This window comes from Bos indicus x Bos taurus, chromosome 5, assembly GCF_003369695.1.
Source record: "Bos indicus x Bos taurus breed Angus x Brahman F1 hybrid chromosome 5, Bos_hybrid_MaternalHap_v2.0, whole genome shotgun sequence".
Taxonomy (NCBI): domain Eukaryota; kingdom Metazoa; phylum Chordata; class Mammalia; order Artiodactyla; family Bovidae; genus Bos; species Bos indicus x Bos taurus.
The window spans coordinates 69,675,726-69,689,541 of NC_040080.1; the positions used below are offsets into that span (position 1 = coordinate 69,675,726).

Consider the following 13,816-nt stretch of genomic DNA (forward strand, 5'->3'; position numbering starts at 1 on the left):
ACATCTGCATACAGGTCTTTGCTTGAATTCACAAGTATATATTAATTTCATAACTAGCTTTAAAAACTAAACGTTTTACAGTGGCCTTTCTAACCTTCCAACTGAACCTCCCTTATGTTCTAGTCAAGGAAAAGATTAGCTTGAGATAAGGAAGCTGAGGCCCAGGTAGGAGGAGGTACAACTCCTCCCACGGGTCTCATTTCAGATTCCCTTACAGTCTGTATAGCCCTTTGCACATCATCTGCTTGCCACAGTTTTCAAACTGATCGTTTTTTTCCCCCTTCCCCTTCCTATCTGAGGCCCTCCTTTAACTGTGTTCAAGTAGCTTCCACGTTGTGTTTTAACATCTTTCTTCCTAGCTCTCATAACTTTCTCACCACTTGCCTGCTTATCTCTTAGGCCCTTCAGACCTAAGTGCCATGGCCCTGGTGAACCCACTGGAGTGACAATGGGTCCCTACACATTTTGACAGCACAGCGCCCCTTTTACAGAACTGTAGGACAAACTTTGCTCCGAGTTGATTTTTTGCCTTGCAAAAGTCCAAATGATCTTCCACGCAAGATGGAGGGTTTGGCGGAGTCCGAGGTGTTATTTTAGTCAGGAAATAGTACTTGATGCTTTGGAAGGCACTTTTCAACCACACAAATGTTTTTGCTTTAGTTTTATCCTCAAAGGTATAATAATATTTTGTACCTTCCTCACCCCAACGCTTTCTTCCACGCCTGCCCTTTATTATGTGTTAATTTTTATTGTTTTAGCACTCATCACTCTCACCTGTTTCCTATTTTTCACCCTCTAGTCACATAGCGCCATTTATACATATTTTCTATTTTAGCAGGTGGGGAAAGAACTGTACGATTAAAGGGGAAGGAAAACAGAATTCGGAGTTCTCGGAAGAGCGTCTTGCAAACTGTCACCCCGGAACCCGGAGCGTCGGAGATCATGCCTGCTCGGGGCTATCCGGGCCACCAGAACAGGGTCAGCATCAAAGCGCCGGGCTTCGGGAGAGCCGATTGGTGCCCCGATGAACCAATCAGCGGGCTAGGCTGTGCACCGGCGGGGGAGGGCCAAGATTATAGAGCGGATGGAGTTAAAGCAAAAGGGGCAGGTGTGCCAGGCAAGGTTTCGCGTGCACTTTTGCACCCACCAAGTCATTATTAATCCCGAAACTCTGGTCTCCTAAATTCTGCCTTCCGAATTTCCCAGTTTTATGACGCTTTATAGGGGAAATAAACAGTCCTTATCCTACCATTCATAAGAAGCTCAATGGAACAGCTGTAGAGTTGGGGGTGGGGAGGCCGTTAAAATCCTTCCTCTCTCCTTTCCCAGTTCCACTCCAGGTCGTCAACGTAACACAGTCGGTTCTTGAAATAGTAAATCACTCAACCTCTCACTTAATCGCCAAAGCTGATTACCAAAATGCTATCATTAGGCACCTGGAAGAAGTTGCCCCCTCCCCAAGGACTGGGGGAAACAGTATTGGCATTCACTAAAGGCACAGGGTTTTCTCACCAGCAAAAAGAGAAGCCAAGGAGCTCTTAGGCTGAAGTCTGAGAAACTGAGACCTTTTGAGCCTGTGCAACCCAGCACCGGACCGCGGCCGCCGGGACAACCGCCCCCAAAGCCCCAACCCCCGGCGCAGAGACAGCTTCTCCAAGCTCTACCCCACAAACTTCACGCGGAGGCACAAAGATTTGGGGGGATGGGCGCACAGACACCAGATTTCCCTGCTGTGTTTCAAACTTCGGCAGGGCTGTTCCACGCACTTTCTTCCAAGTGACACAGCCCTCAGATTCACAGCGGCGTCCAGCCTTAGCTTTCCCACGGTCCAGCGCTGCCACCCATGACCCATCTACCACCCAAACCCGGGCTGGAGACGCCGCGTCCTTGGGGCTGGGGGAAAGGGGAGGAGGAGAAGAGAGGAATGGCCAGCATAAGTTAAGAGGTGCCCTCCGCGGCCTGGACGCCGGCAGCCAGCGGAGGGCCCTGGGGCGGAGGAACAAGGAGAGAGGAGAGCTGGAACCGTGCGGGGAAGGGCCGCGGAGAGAAGGGGCGCCGCCGGTGTCGCTGCACTCACTCTGCATAGCCAGTGGCCCAGGGCAGCCGCCGGGTCTCCTTGAGGATGAGGATTGGGCGGGCGATGTGGTCGGCGCTGCACTCCACCTCGTCCTGAGACAGCCCCAGGAACTCGGGTCGCCCGTAGGGGAAGCGCAGGGGCAGGTCCGAGCCTCCGCAGCCGCCGCTGCCGTGCTCGGAGCCTGAGCTGCCAGCCATGATGCCGCCCATGAAATTGGCCACGGCAGATTTCACTCGAGTGAGCATATTACTCCGGCGCCCGGCAGCAGTGGTGCGAGCAGGGGTCGGCGGCGGCGGCGGGGGCCGGGCTAGGCGCAGCGCGGGGCATGCAGGCTGCGGCGGGCGCCGGGCGCACGGGCAGCCGGGCCGCGGGGCTCGCCGCGCGGCTCCCAGAGCCTAATGCTGCAGGGGGCCGAGCCCCGGCCTCCCGCGTTCCCTGCTGCCGCCGCCTCCCCCCGCTGCACTTCCGCAACCGAGCGGCATGGAGCGGGCCCCCGGCCCAGCCGGGGGAGACGCCGAGCGCACCGGGAGCGGCTGCGCGGCTGCAGCTTGCAGCAGGTCCCTTCTCTGCCCGCAGCGCTCGACTCCTGCGTGAGCGGAACTGAGCCCACCCAGCGAGCCCGCGGAGCCGGCGCGGCTGCTGCCACGGCTACCGCCGCCGTCGAGTCATGTGATAATCCCGTTGCAAGGGCTCCAGCGGCTGCCCGGGCCGTGGCTCAGCCCCTCCCCTGCCGGCCCGAGCGAGGCTCGCACCCGGACCGGGACCTCCTCTGGGAGGGAGCGCCAGGCCCCGTCGGTACCTGGCGGAGGGGATGGGGGGCGCTGTGAGCCGGTGGCTGCACAGGTGTCAGGGGAGGTCACGTGGAGCTGGGCCGCCGGGAAAAGCCAGTTGAGGAATCCACTCGCGGAGGAATGCTGCCTACGCTTTCAAAAAGGGAAACTTCGGACGCTGGAGGGGGAAGGGTAGACAGGTGAAATCCCGATGGGGCTGCTCCAGGTACTGGAGTGGAAAAGAGGAGCACCTGGTATGAGAGACTTCGGAGCAAAAAGCAACAACCCTCAGTGGTTGCACAAAAATCATTAAAAGTTTTTTCCGAGGCATTTATAGAATTACTTTTCTTTTTCTTTCAGTACCACCACACGCATCATTATCTGCCGAGCAGACCCTGTTTCAGTAAGGTTGATGGCCAAGAAAACAAAAGAGCTCTAAGAAATCAGAAGCAAGCACTATTTTACCTGTTAATTAATTGTGTAATAGGTTTATACAAGCATTTTCCTTCACCATACCAACAAAACCGGAGTATCTTTTCAAAGCTGACCCTGTTTACTATTGATACACTTAATGCAGCCTTTTCTTTATTCAAAACATTGTTATAAAATTATCTAAGGGTACGTTAAAATGGAAGGAATTCTTAAAAAACAAAGCAACTCAAATGCCAAAGTAAAAGTGAATAAATGTCTGGAACCATAACACTTTGTGGTAATCATGTATTAAAACAAAATGTTTGTGAAGAATCGATAAATGTGCTTCATCAGGGGGTAACGTTTGTTAAATGTTGCCCTTTTTTTTTTTGCAAGAGAGCTGTGTCCTGTTCGTGTTTACTTATTCTGTTTCCTGTTCCTATGTTTACCTACCATGTAATTTGCCAAGATTCTGTGGTACTTGTGGAGGTACACACTGAAAGGCTCACTTGGAAATCGGGAAGGAATACAGGCCCTTTGCTCAGTAAGTGGGGGCGGGGGAAAGAGCAGCCCAGGTTTTGCAAGGTAAGAAAATTCTTTGAACAGAAATTAGCATCCTGGCTTTTAGGGGAGAACTGAGTAAACTTCACTGATTCCCTTTATTCAGTATCTATACTTTTTAAGGCAATTTCTCCTTTGGCTTTTTCATGAATAGGTACTTCGGTTTACTATATACCAAATGATTATGTAAAAAACAACATTCAACCTTTCAGTGAATATCACGCCTGTCAATGAATTCTTTAATTCTTTTCTCAGAGGTAGCTCAACTGGTAAAGAATTCGCCTGCAATAAGGAGACCCCAGTTTGATTCCTGGGCCAGGAAGATCTGCTGGAGAAGGGATAGGCTACCCACTCCAGTATTCTGGCCTGGAGAATTCCATGAACTGTATAGTCCATGGGGTCCCAGAGAGTCAGACATGATTGAGTGACTTTCAGAACAGAAATGCAGTTTTTTATCTTGGCCCCCTTTCCCTAATTTTAAAATTGGCAGCGGAACTGAAAAAGATGCAAAAGCTGAAGAACCATCCCCTCCCCCCTAAAGTCTTCTCAATCTTTGCTTTGTTCATTGTAAACTGCTTCTAAATGAGAAATATCAATGTAGTGATTAAACATCCAACCAACTATTAATACCTGCTCCAGCATCCACTGAGTTATAGAAACTTAGAATCTCCTTGTCAAGCTCTTGTAGAACAATGACCTTTTAACAATTTTCTATGGATACTTCCTGCTTTCCAGGTGGCTCAGTGGTAAAGAATCCATCTGCCAAGCAGGAGATGCAGTTTTGATCCCTTGGCTGGAAAGATCCCTTGGAGAAGGAAATGGCAACACACTTCAGTATTCTTACCTGGAAAATTCCATGGACAGAGGAGCCTGGCAGGCTGCACATCACTGTTCTCAAAGAGTCAGACGTGACTGAGCAACTAAACAGCAGCTACAACATAGATACTTCAGTAACAAATCTCTATTGAGATGAATTTACTATTTTCTTCCCTTCATTTCACCTTAGGGCAAAGCTTTACTAGAGGTTTTACTTTACCTAAGGCTTTCCTTAGGTATTTACTAGATAAAAGATTTATTTTTCAATTTAAATGTAGTACCCAATCGCGGTCAATAAATAAAGTCCAATAGTACAGACTGTAAACAAAAAAAGTAAAAGACCAAATCATTTCCTTAGGGGATGACCACTGTTAAGATTTTCTGTAGGCTTTTTTGTCAAGTAGGATATTTATCATAATTAAATTTGGTAATATTAGCCATATTTGTGAATCAGCATTTTGTAAGATTATTTTATGTTTCTCTGTTATTATCTGTTATGGGAAAGTTCTGGCATATCTTTATGCACAGCAGACTTTGTTCTGCTTAGTTCAGTTCAGTTCAGTCACTCAGTCGTGTCCGACTCTTTGCGACCCCATGAATCGCAGCACATCAAGCCTCCCTGTCCATCACCAACTCCCAGAGTTCACTCAGACTCATGTCCATTGAGTCAGTGATGCCATCCAGCCATCTCATCCTCTGTCGTCCGCTTCTTCTCCTGCCCCCAATCCCTCCCAACATCAGAGTCTTTTCAAATGAATCAACTCTTCGCATGAGGTGGCCAAAGTACTGGAGTTTCAGCTTTAGCATCATTCCTTCCAAAGAAATCCCAGGGCTGATCTCCTTCAGAATGGACTGGTTGGATCTCCTTGCAGTCCAAGGGACTCTCAAGAGTCTTCTCCAACACCACAGTTCAAAAGCATCAATTCTTTGGCGCTCAGCCTTCTTCACAGTCCAACTCTCACATCCATACATGACCACTGGAAAAACCATAGCCTTGACTAGATGAACCTTTGTTGGCAAAGTAATGTCTCTGCTTTTGAATATGCTATCTAGGTTGGACATAACTTTCCTTCCAAGGAGTAAGCGTCTTTTAATTTCATGGCTGCAATCACCATCTGCAGTGATTTTGGAGCCCAGAAAAATAAAGTCTGACACTGTTTCCACTGTTTCCCCATCTATTTCCCATGAAGTGATGGGACCAGATGCCATGATCTTCGTTTTCTGAATGTTGAGCTTTAAGCCAACTTTTTCACTCTCCACTTTCATTTTCATCAAGAGGCTTTTTAGTTCCTCTTCACTTTCTGCCATAAGGGTGGTGTCATCTGCACATCTGAGGTGATTGATATTTCTCCCGGCAATCTTGATTCCAGCTTGTGTTTCTTCCAGTTCAGCATTTCTCATGATGTACTCTGCATACAAGTTAAATAAGCAGGGTGACAATATACAGCCTTGACATAATCCTTTTCCTATTTGGAACCAGTCTGTTGTTCCATGTCCAGTTCTAACTGCTGCTTCCTGACCTGCATACAGGTTTCTCAAGAGGCAGATCAGGTGGTCTGGTATTCCCATCTCTTTCAGAATTTCCCACAGTTTATTGTGATCCACACAGTCAAAGGCTTCGGCATAGTCAATAAAGCAGACATAGATGTTTTTCTGGAACTCTCTTGCTTTCTCCATCATCCAGCAGATGTTGGCAATTTGATCTGTGGTTCCTCTGCCTTTTCTAAAAGCAGCTTGAACATCAGGAAGTTCACGGTTCACATATTGCTGAAGCCTGGCTTGGAGAATTTTGAGCATTACTGCTAACCACAGGCAAAACAGGAATCATATGCCTGTTCTCCTTTGAATTTCTTTGGTATGTGTTCACAGCCAACTAATCAATCAACTATCTTATCTTTATACCCACCTCTAAGGTCAGTGTCCCATCCTAGGGTTTTTCAGAGAAATATTTCCCATATAATTTACTCCCCAGTTATGTCACCCATGAAGATCAGTGCTTTAGCTAAGCAGTAAATTGTCATTAAAATGGGAATAGTCATCGCTTTTAGGGAAGCCCCTGAAAAATTACTTTTCATACCTATTACAGATGCAAATTTGGTAGTATTTGTGCTTCCAGCTTTAGAAGTAGTTATTTATTCCCTAAATCAAATGGCATGGTAATCAATGGGTTTGTTACACCCAGTGTGTATGCTCCACTCATCAAAAAGTATCCTTCATTTGTCTCTCTTGTTATTCTCTTTTTCCCTGAAAGTTATGAGTTTGAAGCCTTTAGTAGAATATCCATTTACAGGATAGATACATAGACCTTATATTTGCATGTTCTTTGTGTAAACATAATCTCATTTCTAGGCCTATGATATACTTTTGACTATTCAATGACTCTTTGCTAGCAACAAGACTATTTTCAAGAGAAAACAAAAAAGGTCTGGATGATGTCTTCAGTTAAAACATCAAGGAAACCTCCCAACCCTAGATATTAATTAATTACAAAAGGAAAAGCAATGACTTGCAGTGAAAAAAAAACAAACCTGGCAGTCATCACCTGAAACAAGTGATCACGGTTAACAGCCTGTGGAGATGTGAAGTGAAGTCGTTCGGTTGTGTCCGACTCTTTGCGACCCCGTGGACTGTAGCCTGCCAGACTCCTCTGTCCATGGGATTCTCCAGGCAAGAACACTGGAGTGGGTTACCATTTCCTTCTCCAGGAGATCTTCCCAACCCAGGGATCGAACCTGGGTCTCCCACATTGGAGGCAGATGCTTTAACCTCTGAGCCACCAGGGAAGCCCATCCTGTACCTGCTGACATTTCATGATGAAATTAACATATCACTTCATGGTATTCTTCCCAAATCCTTTAACCTTTGTATAGTCAAGAGAAAACGAGTCAAACCCAAGCCAAAGGTCTTCTACAAAAATACCTGACCAGGTATCTTCAAAGTGTCAAGGTGGAAGGTACATACTATTGGGTATAAAATAGGCTACAAGGATGTATTTGAAAACATGTGGAATAAAGTCAATATTTTGTAATGTGTGTGTGTGTGTGATAGTTGCTCAGTCATGTCTGACTCTTTGCAACTGCATGGATTGCAGCCCGCCTGGTTCCTCCATCTATGGGATTTCCCAGGCAAGAATACTGGAGTGGGTTGCTATTCCCTTCTGCAGGGGATCTCTCTGACCCAGGGATTGAACCCGGGTCTCCTGCACTGCAGGTGGACTTTTTACCATCTGAGCCACACGAGTAATACTATATGTAAATGGAGTGTAATCTTTAAAAAATAGTATAAAATTGTTTTTTAAGTGTCCAATTACTGTTAGTCAAGGCAAACCTGAGGAACTGTTAGTCTGGGGATATAAGGAGCACAACCTGCTACAACGGTGTATGAACGTTAATTTCTTAGTTCATCAACACTAGGGGAAAACTGGGTGGAGGGTTCATAGGAACAAAAATTTTTAAAATACAGAGATTTGGGTTTCAAGTAGAAAGCTCATTTGCAAGACAGGGCACAAGAAGGATGAAAGTGAAAGTTGCTCAGTCACGTCCAATTCTTTGCAACCCCATGGACTATACGGTCCATGGAATTCTCTAGCCCAGGAATACTGGAGTGGGTAGCCTTTTCCTTCTCCAGAGGATCCTTCCAACTCAGGGATCAAACCCGGGTGTCCCACATTGTGGGTGGCTTCTTTACCAGGTGAGCCACAAGGGAAGCCCAAGAATGCTGGAGTGGATAGCCTATCCCTTCTCCAAGAAGGATGAATAATGCCATTCCAGGACTCAGCCGTCTCAACAGCAGCAGGTACATACCGCCTCGAATTGTGTCTGGCAGTTTATCCATGTCTTCTCATTAGACAGTGAAATCCTATAGGGTAAGAACATTCTTACTCATCTTTGTATTTCCAGCACTTAGCCTAATGCCTAGCAAGTCAAACGGCTCAGTTGGTAAATTAATTCTTTTTTTTTTGGCTGTGCCATGGTGCATCGGGATCTTAGTTCCCCAACCAGAGATTGAACCTATGCCCCTGCAGTAGAAGCATGGTGTCCTAAACACTGGACTGTCAGAGAATTCCCGGTAAATTAATTCTTTTTTTGTTGTTGTTAATCTATTCTGGAGAAGAATGTAACTTGTTTGAATGGCCAAAACTGTTATATTTATACCCTCTGTTTTCTTAAAGTTCTTTCTCAAGTTATCCCTTAAGATCAGTCTTATCTATAAGCAGAACTTCTTTAACCTCTGGTATTTGATAGATAATGCTTAGCTAACTTCAGTCAATATCCAGATTGGTAATAATATGGATAGAAATTCCCTGGAGGGCCAGTGGTTAGAACTCCACAATTCTACTGTAGGGACCATGGATATGATCCCTGGTTGCGGAACTAAGATCCTGCAAGCTGCCTAGTGAAGCTAATAATAATAGTAATAATAATGATAATATTAAGGCATGTGGGTTTCTGCTTCACAGCAAACTGGTAACCTGATGTATATCAATCAGGATATAATATTAAAATAGTTAACATTAACTTGCTTTTGCTTCAGAAATACTTTAGATTCTGGTTTCACATGTAGTAATGTACTGACCAGAAATCTTTGACTAGTAAGAAGGATTTTATTTCTCCACAGTAAAAAAAAAAAAAAAAAAACTTTTATTTATAAATAACTATTTCCTTATGAACCAGGAGATTTATAGCTAATTTTTGAGTACAGAGTTACAGCATCTCAGCAAATTTTACATCCATCAGTACAGATGTTCTCTAGATTACAAACACCTAATCTCAGAATCACTGGTACATTCAATCAATGGATTACATCTGACTTTTCCTCTTACTTTCCCATTGGCCACTTTCTATAGACTATTCTATCCCATGCCCACCTTGTCCTACTGCAACCACTGCTCTAAAACTGATATGGGACTTGTATAAATCTGAATCATTCTCACTTAGTTCTGGGTCCCATAAGACCTACTGTAGATTAGACACTGAAATATGTCAATTATAAGAATACTTACAAATAAAATGGAAATAAATATATATAATATAAACATATAGTATATATTTTAAATATGTATACAATAAATATATTTTTATTTAATTAATAAATAAATAATAGAAATATATCATATAATATAAATATATTATACATAAGTATATAATATATATTTAACATATAATGTACTGCTAGGGCTAAGTCAGTGTCCGACTCTTTGAGACCCCATAGACTGTAGTCTACCAGGTTCCTCTGTTCATGGGATTCTCTAGGCAAGAATACTGGAGTGGGTTGCCATGCCCTCCTCCAGGGGATCTTCCCCACCCAAGGATCAAACCTGGTCTCCTATGTCATCTGCATTGACAGGTGGGTTCTTTACCACTAGTGTCATCTGGGAAGTCCACTCTGTTCCTTTAATGACCCACAATTTAAACACACATACATATAATCGATAAAAAATATCCAGTATGTTGTATATGTTGTATATGTGAAGCTGAAAAGGAGTACCCTTAAAACCAAGATCTCTTATTGAGTTTATGATTAATCTCTCTATCCAAAATCTCTTTATTCATTTCTTTCTCCCATTTGACTTTGATCCTGTGCTAACAGAACACTAATCAACCAGTGGTCAGATGACTAAAGTTACTTAATATATAATAATTATATTAAATGTATAGTTATATATAATATAACATAAATATAGTATATACATAAACATATAACATATTGTTTATTACAATATTAACAATAAGATTAAAAGATTACAAGATTAACAACAACAAAAAAAAGAATTAATTTACCGGGAATTCTCTGACAGTCCAGTGTTTAGGACACCATGCTTCCACTGCAGGGGCATAGGTTCAATCTCTGGTTGGGGAACTAAGATCCCGATGCACCATGGCACAGCCAAAAAAAAAGAATTAATTTACCAACTGAGCCGTTTAACTTGCTAAGCATTAGGCTAAGTGCTGGAAATACAAAATTTATTACAAATATAAAACAAAGTATATTATAAATATATATCATATAATATATAAATAATAAATAAAATTAATTTAATATTTAATTAATATGTATTTAAAATAGGTCTGTATTAAATTATTTATTTTTAACATATATATAATTTATACATTACATGGAAAAAATAATCATTCCAATCTCATAGGGTAGCTTTGAATCAGTGAAAAAGTAGTTATAAATACGATATAACTAATGTTGGCCCAGGGTTATCTGTTCTATTTAAATCTTTTTTATATAGGGACTAGTTTTTAATATTAAAATTTTAAACCATTTCCTCTTTTTAATTATTTTCACTTACAACAAGAAAAGTAGAAATACTGCATAGGATTATTTTGATAATTAAGTGGAAAGCATGGAAATTCCTATTATTTTTCCTGATACAGAGTGGATGGTTAATAAATGAATAATCTACATTACAGTACTGACAGCACCCTGCCCTGTGAGAGAAGGAAAGTTTACATGTTGTTGACAATGCTCTTCTATCTTACAAGTTAAACATTGTTTCCAATGCTGCTTATTAACACTGCCAGTTTACTAATGAGGAAACTGAAGTTGGGGAAGGTAATGACTTGTCTAAAACCACATAGCTAGTAACAAAATAGGACCCAGTCCCACTGTGTACTTTCATATTCCATCAACTATAAAGTTTACATTACAAAATATTTTCCCTACCTTTACCAAATAAAGACCTGATATTTCAGTTAATCTTAAGGATTTTGTTAATTTTCTATGGATTCCGAAATTTCTAAATTTCTTAGAAACTTCAGACTGTTATAAGTACAATAATGACATTGGTAAATGGTTCCAAATTCCAAACAAATTACTTTCTATTTTTTTAGATAGAACTTGTTTTAAATTGGTAGCTGCCTGCTGCTGCTGCTGCTAAGTCGCATCAATCGTGTCCGACTCTGTAAGACCCAGAGACGTCAGCCCACAAGGCTCCCCCGTCCCTGGGATTCTCCTGGCAAGAACACTGGAGTGGGTTGCCATTTCCTTCTCCAATGTGTGAAAGTGAAAAGTGAAAGTGAAGTCGCTCAGTCATGTCCGACCCTCAGCAACCCCATGGACTGCAGCCTTCCAGGCTCCTCTGTCCATGGGATTTTCCAGGCAAGAGTACTGGAGTGGGGTGCCATTGTAGCTGCCTAGGTTATGCTAAAGTTGTTTGAAAATTCTAAATTCTATTATACTGAAATATTTTCTAAAAAATTATAAAATTACCAGTCTGTTTCCAAGCCTTTCTATGTTAACATCTCTCTCTTTTAAAAATCTATTTATTATCATCTGAGCCTATAATCTATCTCCATTAACCCTATACCCAAGGGAGGAAGGGACAAGTTTATTTCTGGTTCACCCTAACCATGAGAATGTAGGCCTTTAGGGTCTTTTTTTTTTTTTAGTTAGCTACTTATTTTTGGCTGTGTTGGGTATTCGTTGCTGCTTGGGCTTTTCTCTAGTTGCAGTGATCAGAGGCTACTCTATAGTTGCAGTGGCTTCCCTTGTTGCAGAGAATGGGCTGTAGGGTGAGCAGGCTTCAGTAGTTGCGTTCTTGGGCTCTGAAGCACAGGCTCAATAGTTGTGGCACACAGGCTTAGTTGCTTCGTGGAATGCGGGAATCTTCTGGGATCGGGGATTGAATCCATGTCTCCTGCATTGGCAGGCAGATTCTTTACCACTGAACCATCAGGGAAGCACAATGTCTCTTTTTAAACGTGATCTATTAGTCATTTAAAAATTCCTGCTATTAGGATTATTTTTTCAAGGCAATGATAGTCTGAGTCAAGTAGCCAATGAAGATTGTTTACTCAATGAAAAAGTTAACTTGTACGCTGAGAAGGGCACATGGGTCACAAAAATTCAGAAGTCAAGCAACTAAAGACAGCTTTTTAAGTAAGAACTGCAAACTCAAATTACTTCTTATCCCCTCAAAGGATCAGTCTTATTCTATGCCACTATGTGCAATAGCTATTTAGGCTGTCTTGGAAATGCAGCATTAGTTGCATTGTCCCTTTGTCATCAGCTGTATTTTCAGTTAAAGTAGAGAGGCTTTCTATGTTTGTCTGTAAATATTTTTAGGATCAGCTTTCCATAACCCAAGTGGACAGGCATAACAAATAATGTCAGATTTTATTGAAAAGCAAGGTGACCCACCCCAATTACCCTGGTTATCCCTTCATAATGAACATATCCTACTTTTATGAACTTTTCCCTTATGTCTACTTCAGTGAATTTAAAAATTAATTTATGGTCTCAATTTTCTTCTAATTGCTTTGACTGTGGAAAACTGGCATATTAAATTCTAGACCAGCAACCACAAGGATCCCCCATAAACTTGTTAGGAAAGTAAATTCTCTGGCTCCATCCCAGCTCTATTGAATCAGAACCTATGGGGGTGGTACCCAACAATCTCATTTACCAAGCCATTCAGGAGATTCTGATAGAACCCATTTGAGAAATACTGGCATATGAGAAATGTGTGCTGTTTATTATGCTTAATGGACAGGCAGACACGGAAGTGAGGGAATATATCAAATAAGAAAATAAGGAGTGGCCCAAGCGCTTTGACTCTAAATTGATACAGAACAAGCACAGCCATGGATGAGACTCATAAACTGGTTCTAGGCAGATACAGATGAACTGGCCCTTTCTTCTGTTTGGTTTCTATGGGCTTACGTTAGTGCAAATTCCCAAGTACGTTTTCCATAGGCAGGTCTGTAATAAACTGGTTCTGTTCAGATATGTATGAACTGTCCCTTTCTTCTGCTTGGTTTCCATGGGCTTACGTTAGTGTCAAACCCCAAGGACATCTGCCATAGGCAGATTTGTATATTTTTCAGCATATGGGAAACTGTTGAGAAAGAAGTAGGCTTGACCACTGCCTGCTAATCACTTCCCAGCCTGGATTACACAATATGCAGTCTGTCTGTGCACATGCTTCTGTCATGTGCCAAACAGGGACAAAAAATGTAATATATAAATGCTGCTGTTTAGTCACTAAGTTGTGTCTGACTCTTTGCGACTCCATGGACTATAGCTTGCCAGGCTCTTCTGTCCATGGGATTTTGCAAGCAAGAATGCTGGAGTGGGTTGCCATTTCTCTCTCTGGGGGGATCTTCTCAACCCAGAGATTGAACCTGCATCTCCTGAATTGGCAGGTGGATTCTTTACCATTGAGCCACCTGGG

General features: G+C 42.7%; 1 protein-coding gene across 2 annotated transcripts in view; it reads right to left on the reverse strand.

Annotated features, from left to right (window-relative positions):
* PPM1H (protein phosphatase, Mg2+/Mn2+ dependent 1H) overlaps positions 1-2,865 on the reverse strand; it is a 306,613-nt gene extending 303,748 nt beyond the window's left edge. The window contains exon 1 of one of the 2 annotated variants that reach the window (XR_003511171.1): positions 2,078-2,322. Coding sequence is in view for 1 of the 2 variants with exons in the window: in XM_027542423.1 (XP_027398224.1) it covers positions 2,078-2,322 (245 nt within the window). In the remaining variant the exon portion in view is untranslated. Of the gene's footprint in view, positions 1-2,077 lie in introns of both variants that reach the window. The other variant, XM_027542423.1, reaches the window with a different exon arrangement.
* Between the last annotated feature and the right edge of the window lie 10,951 nt (positions 2,866-13,816).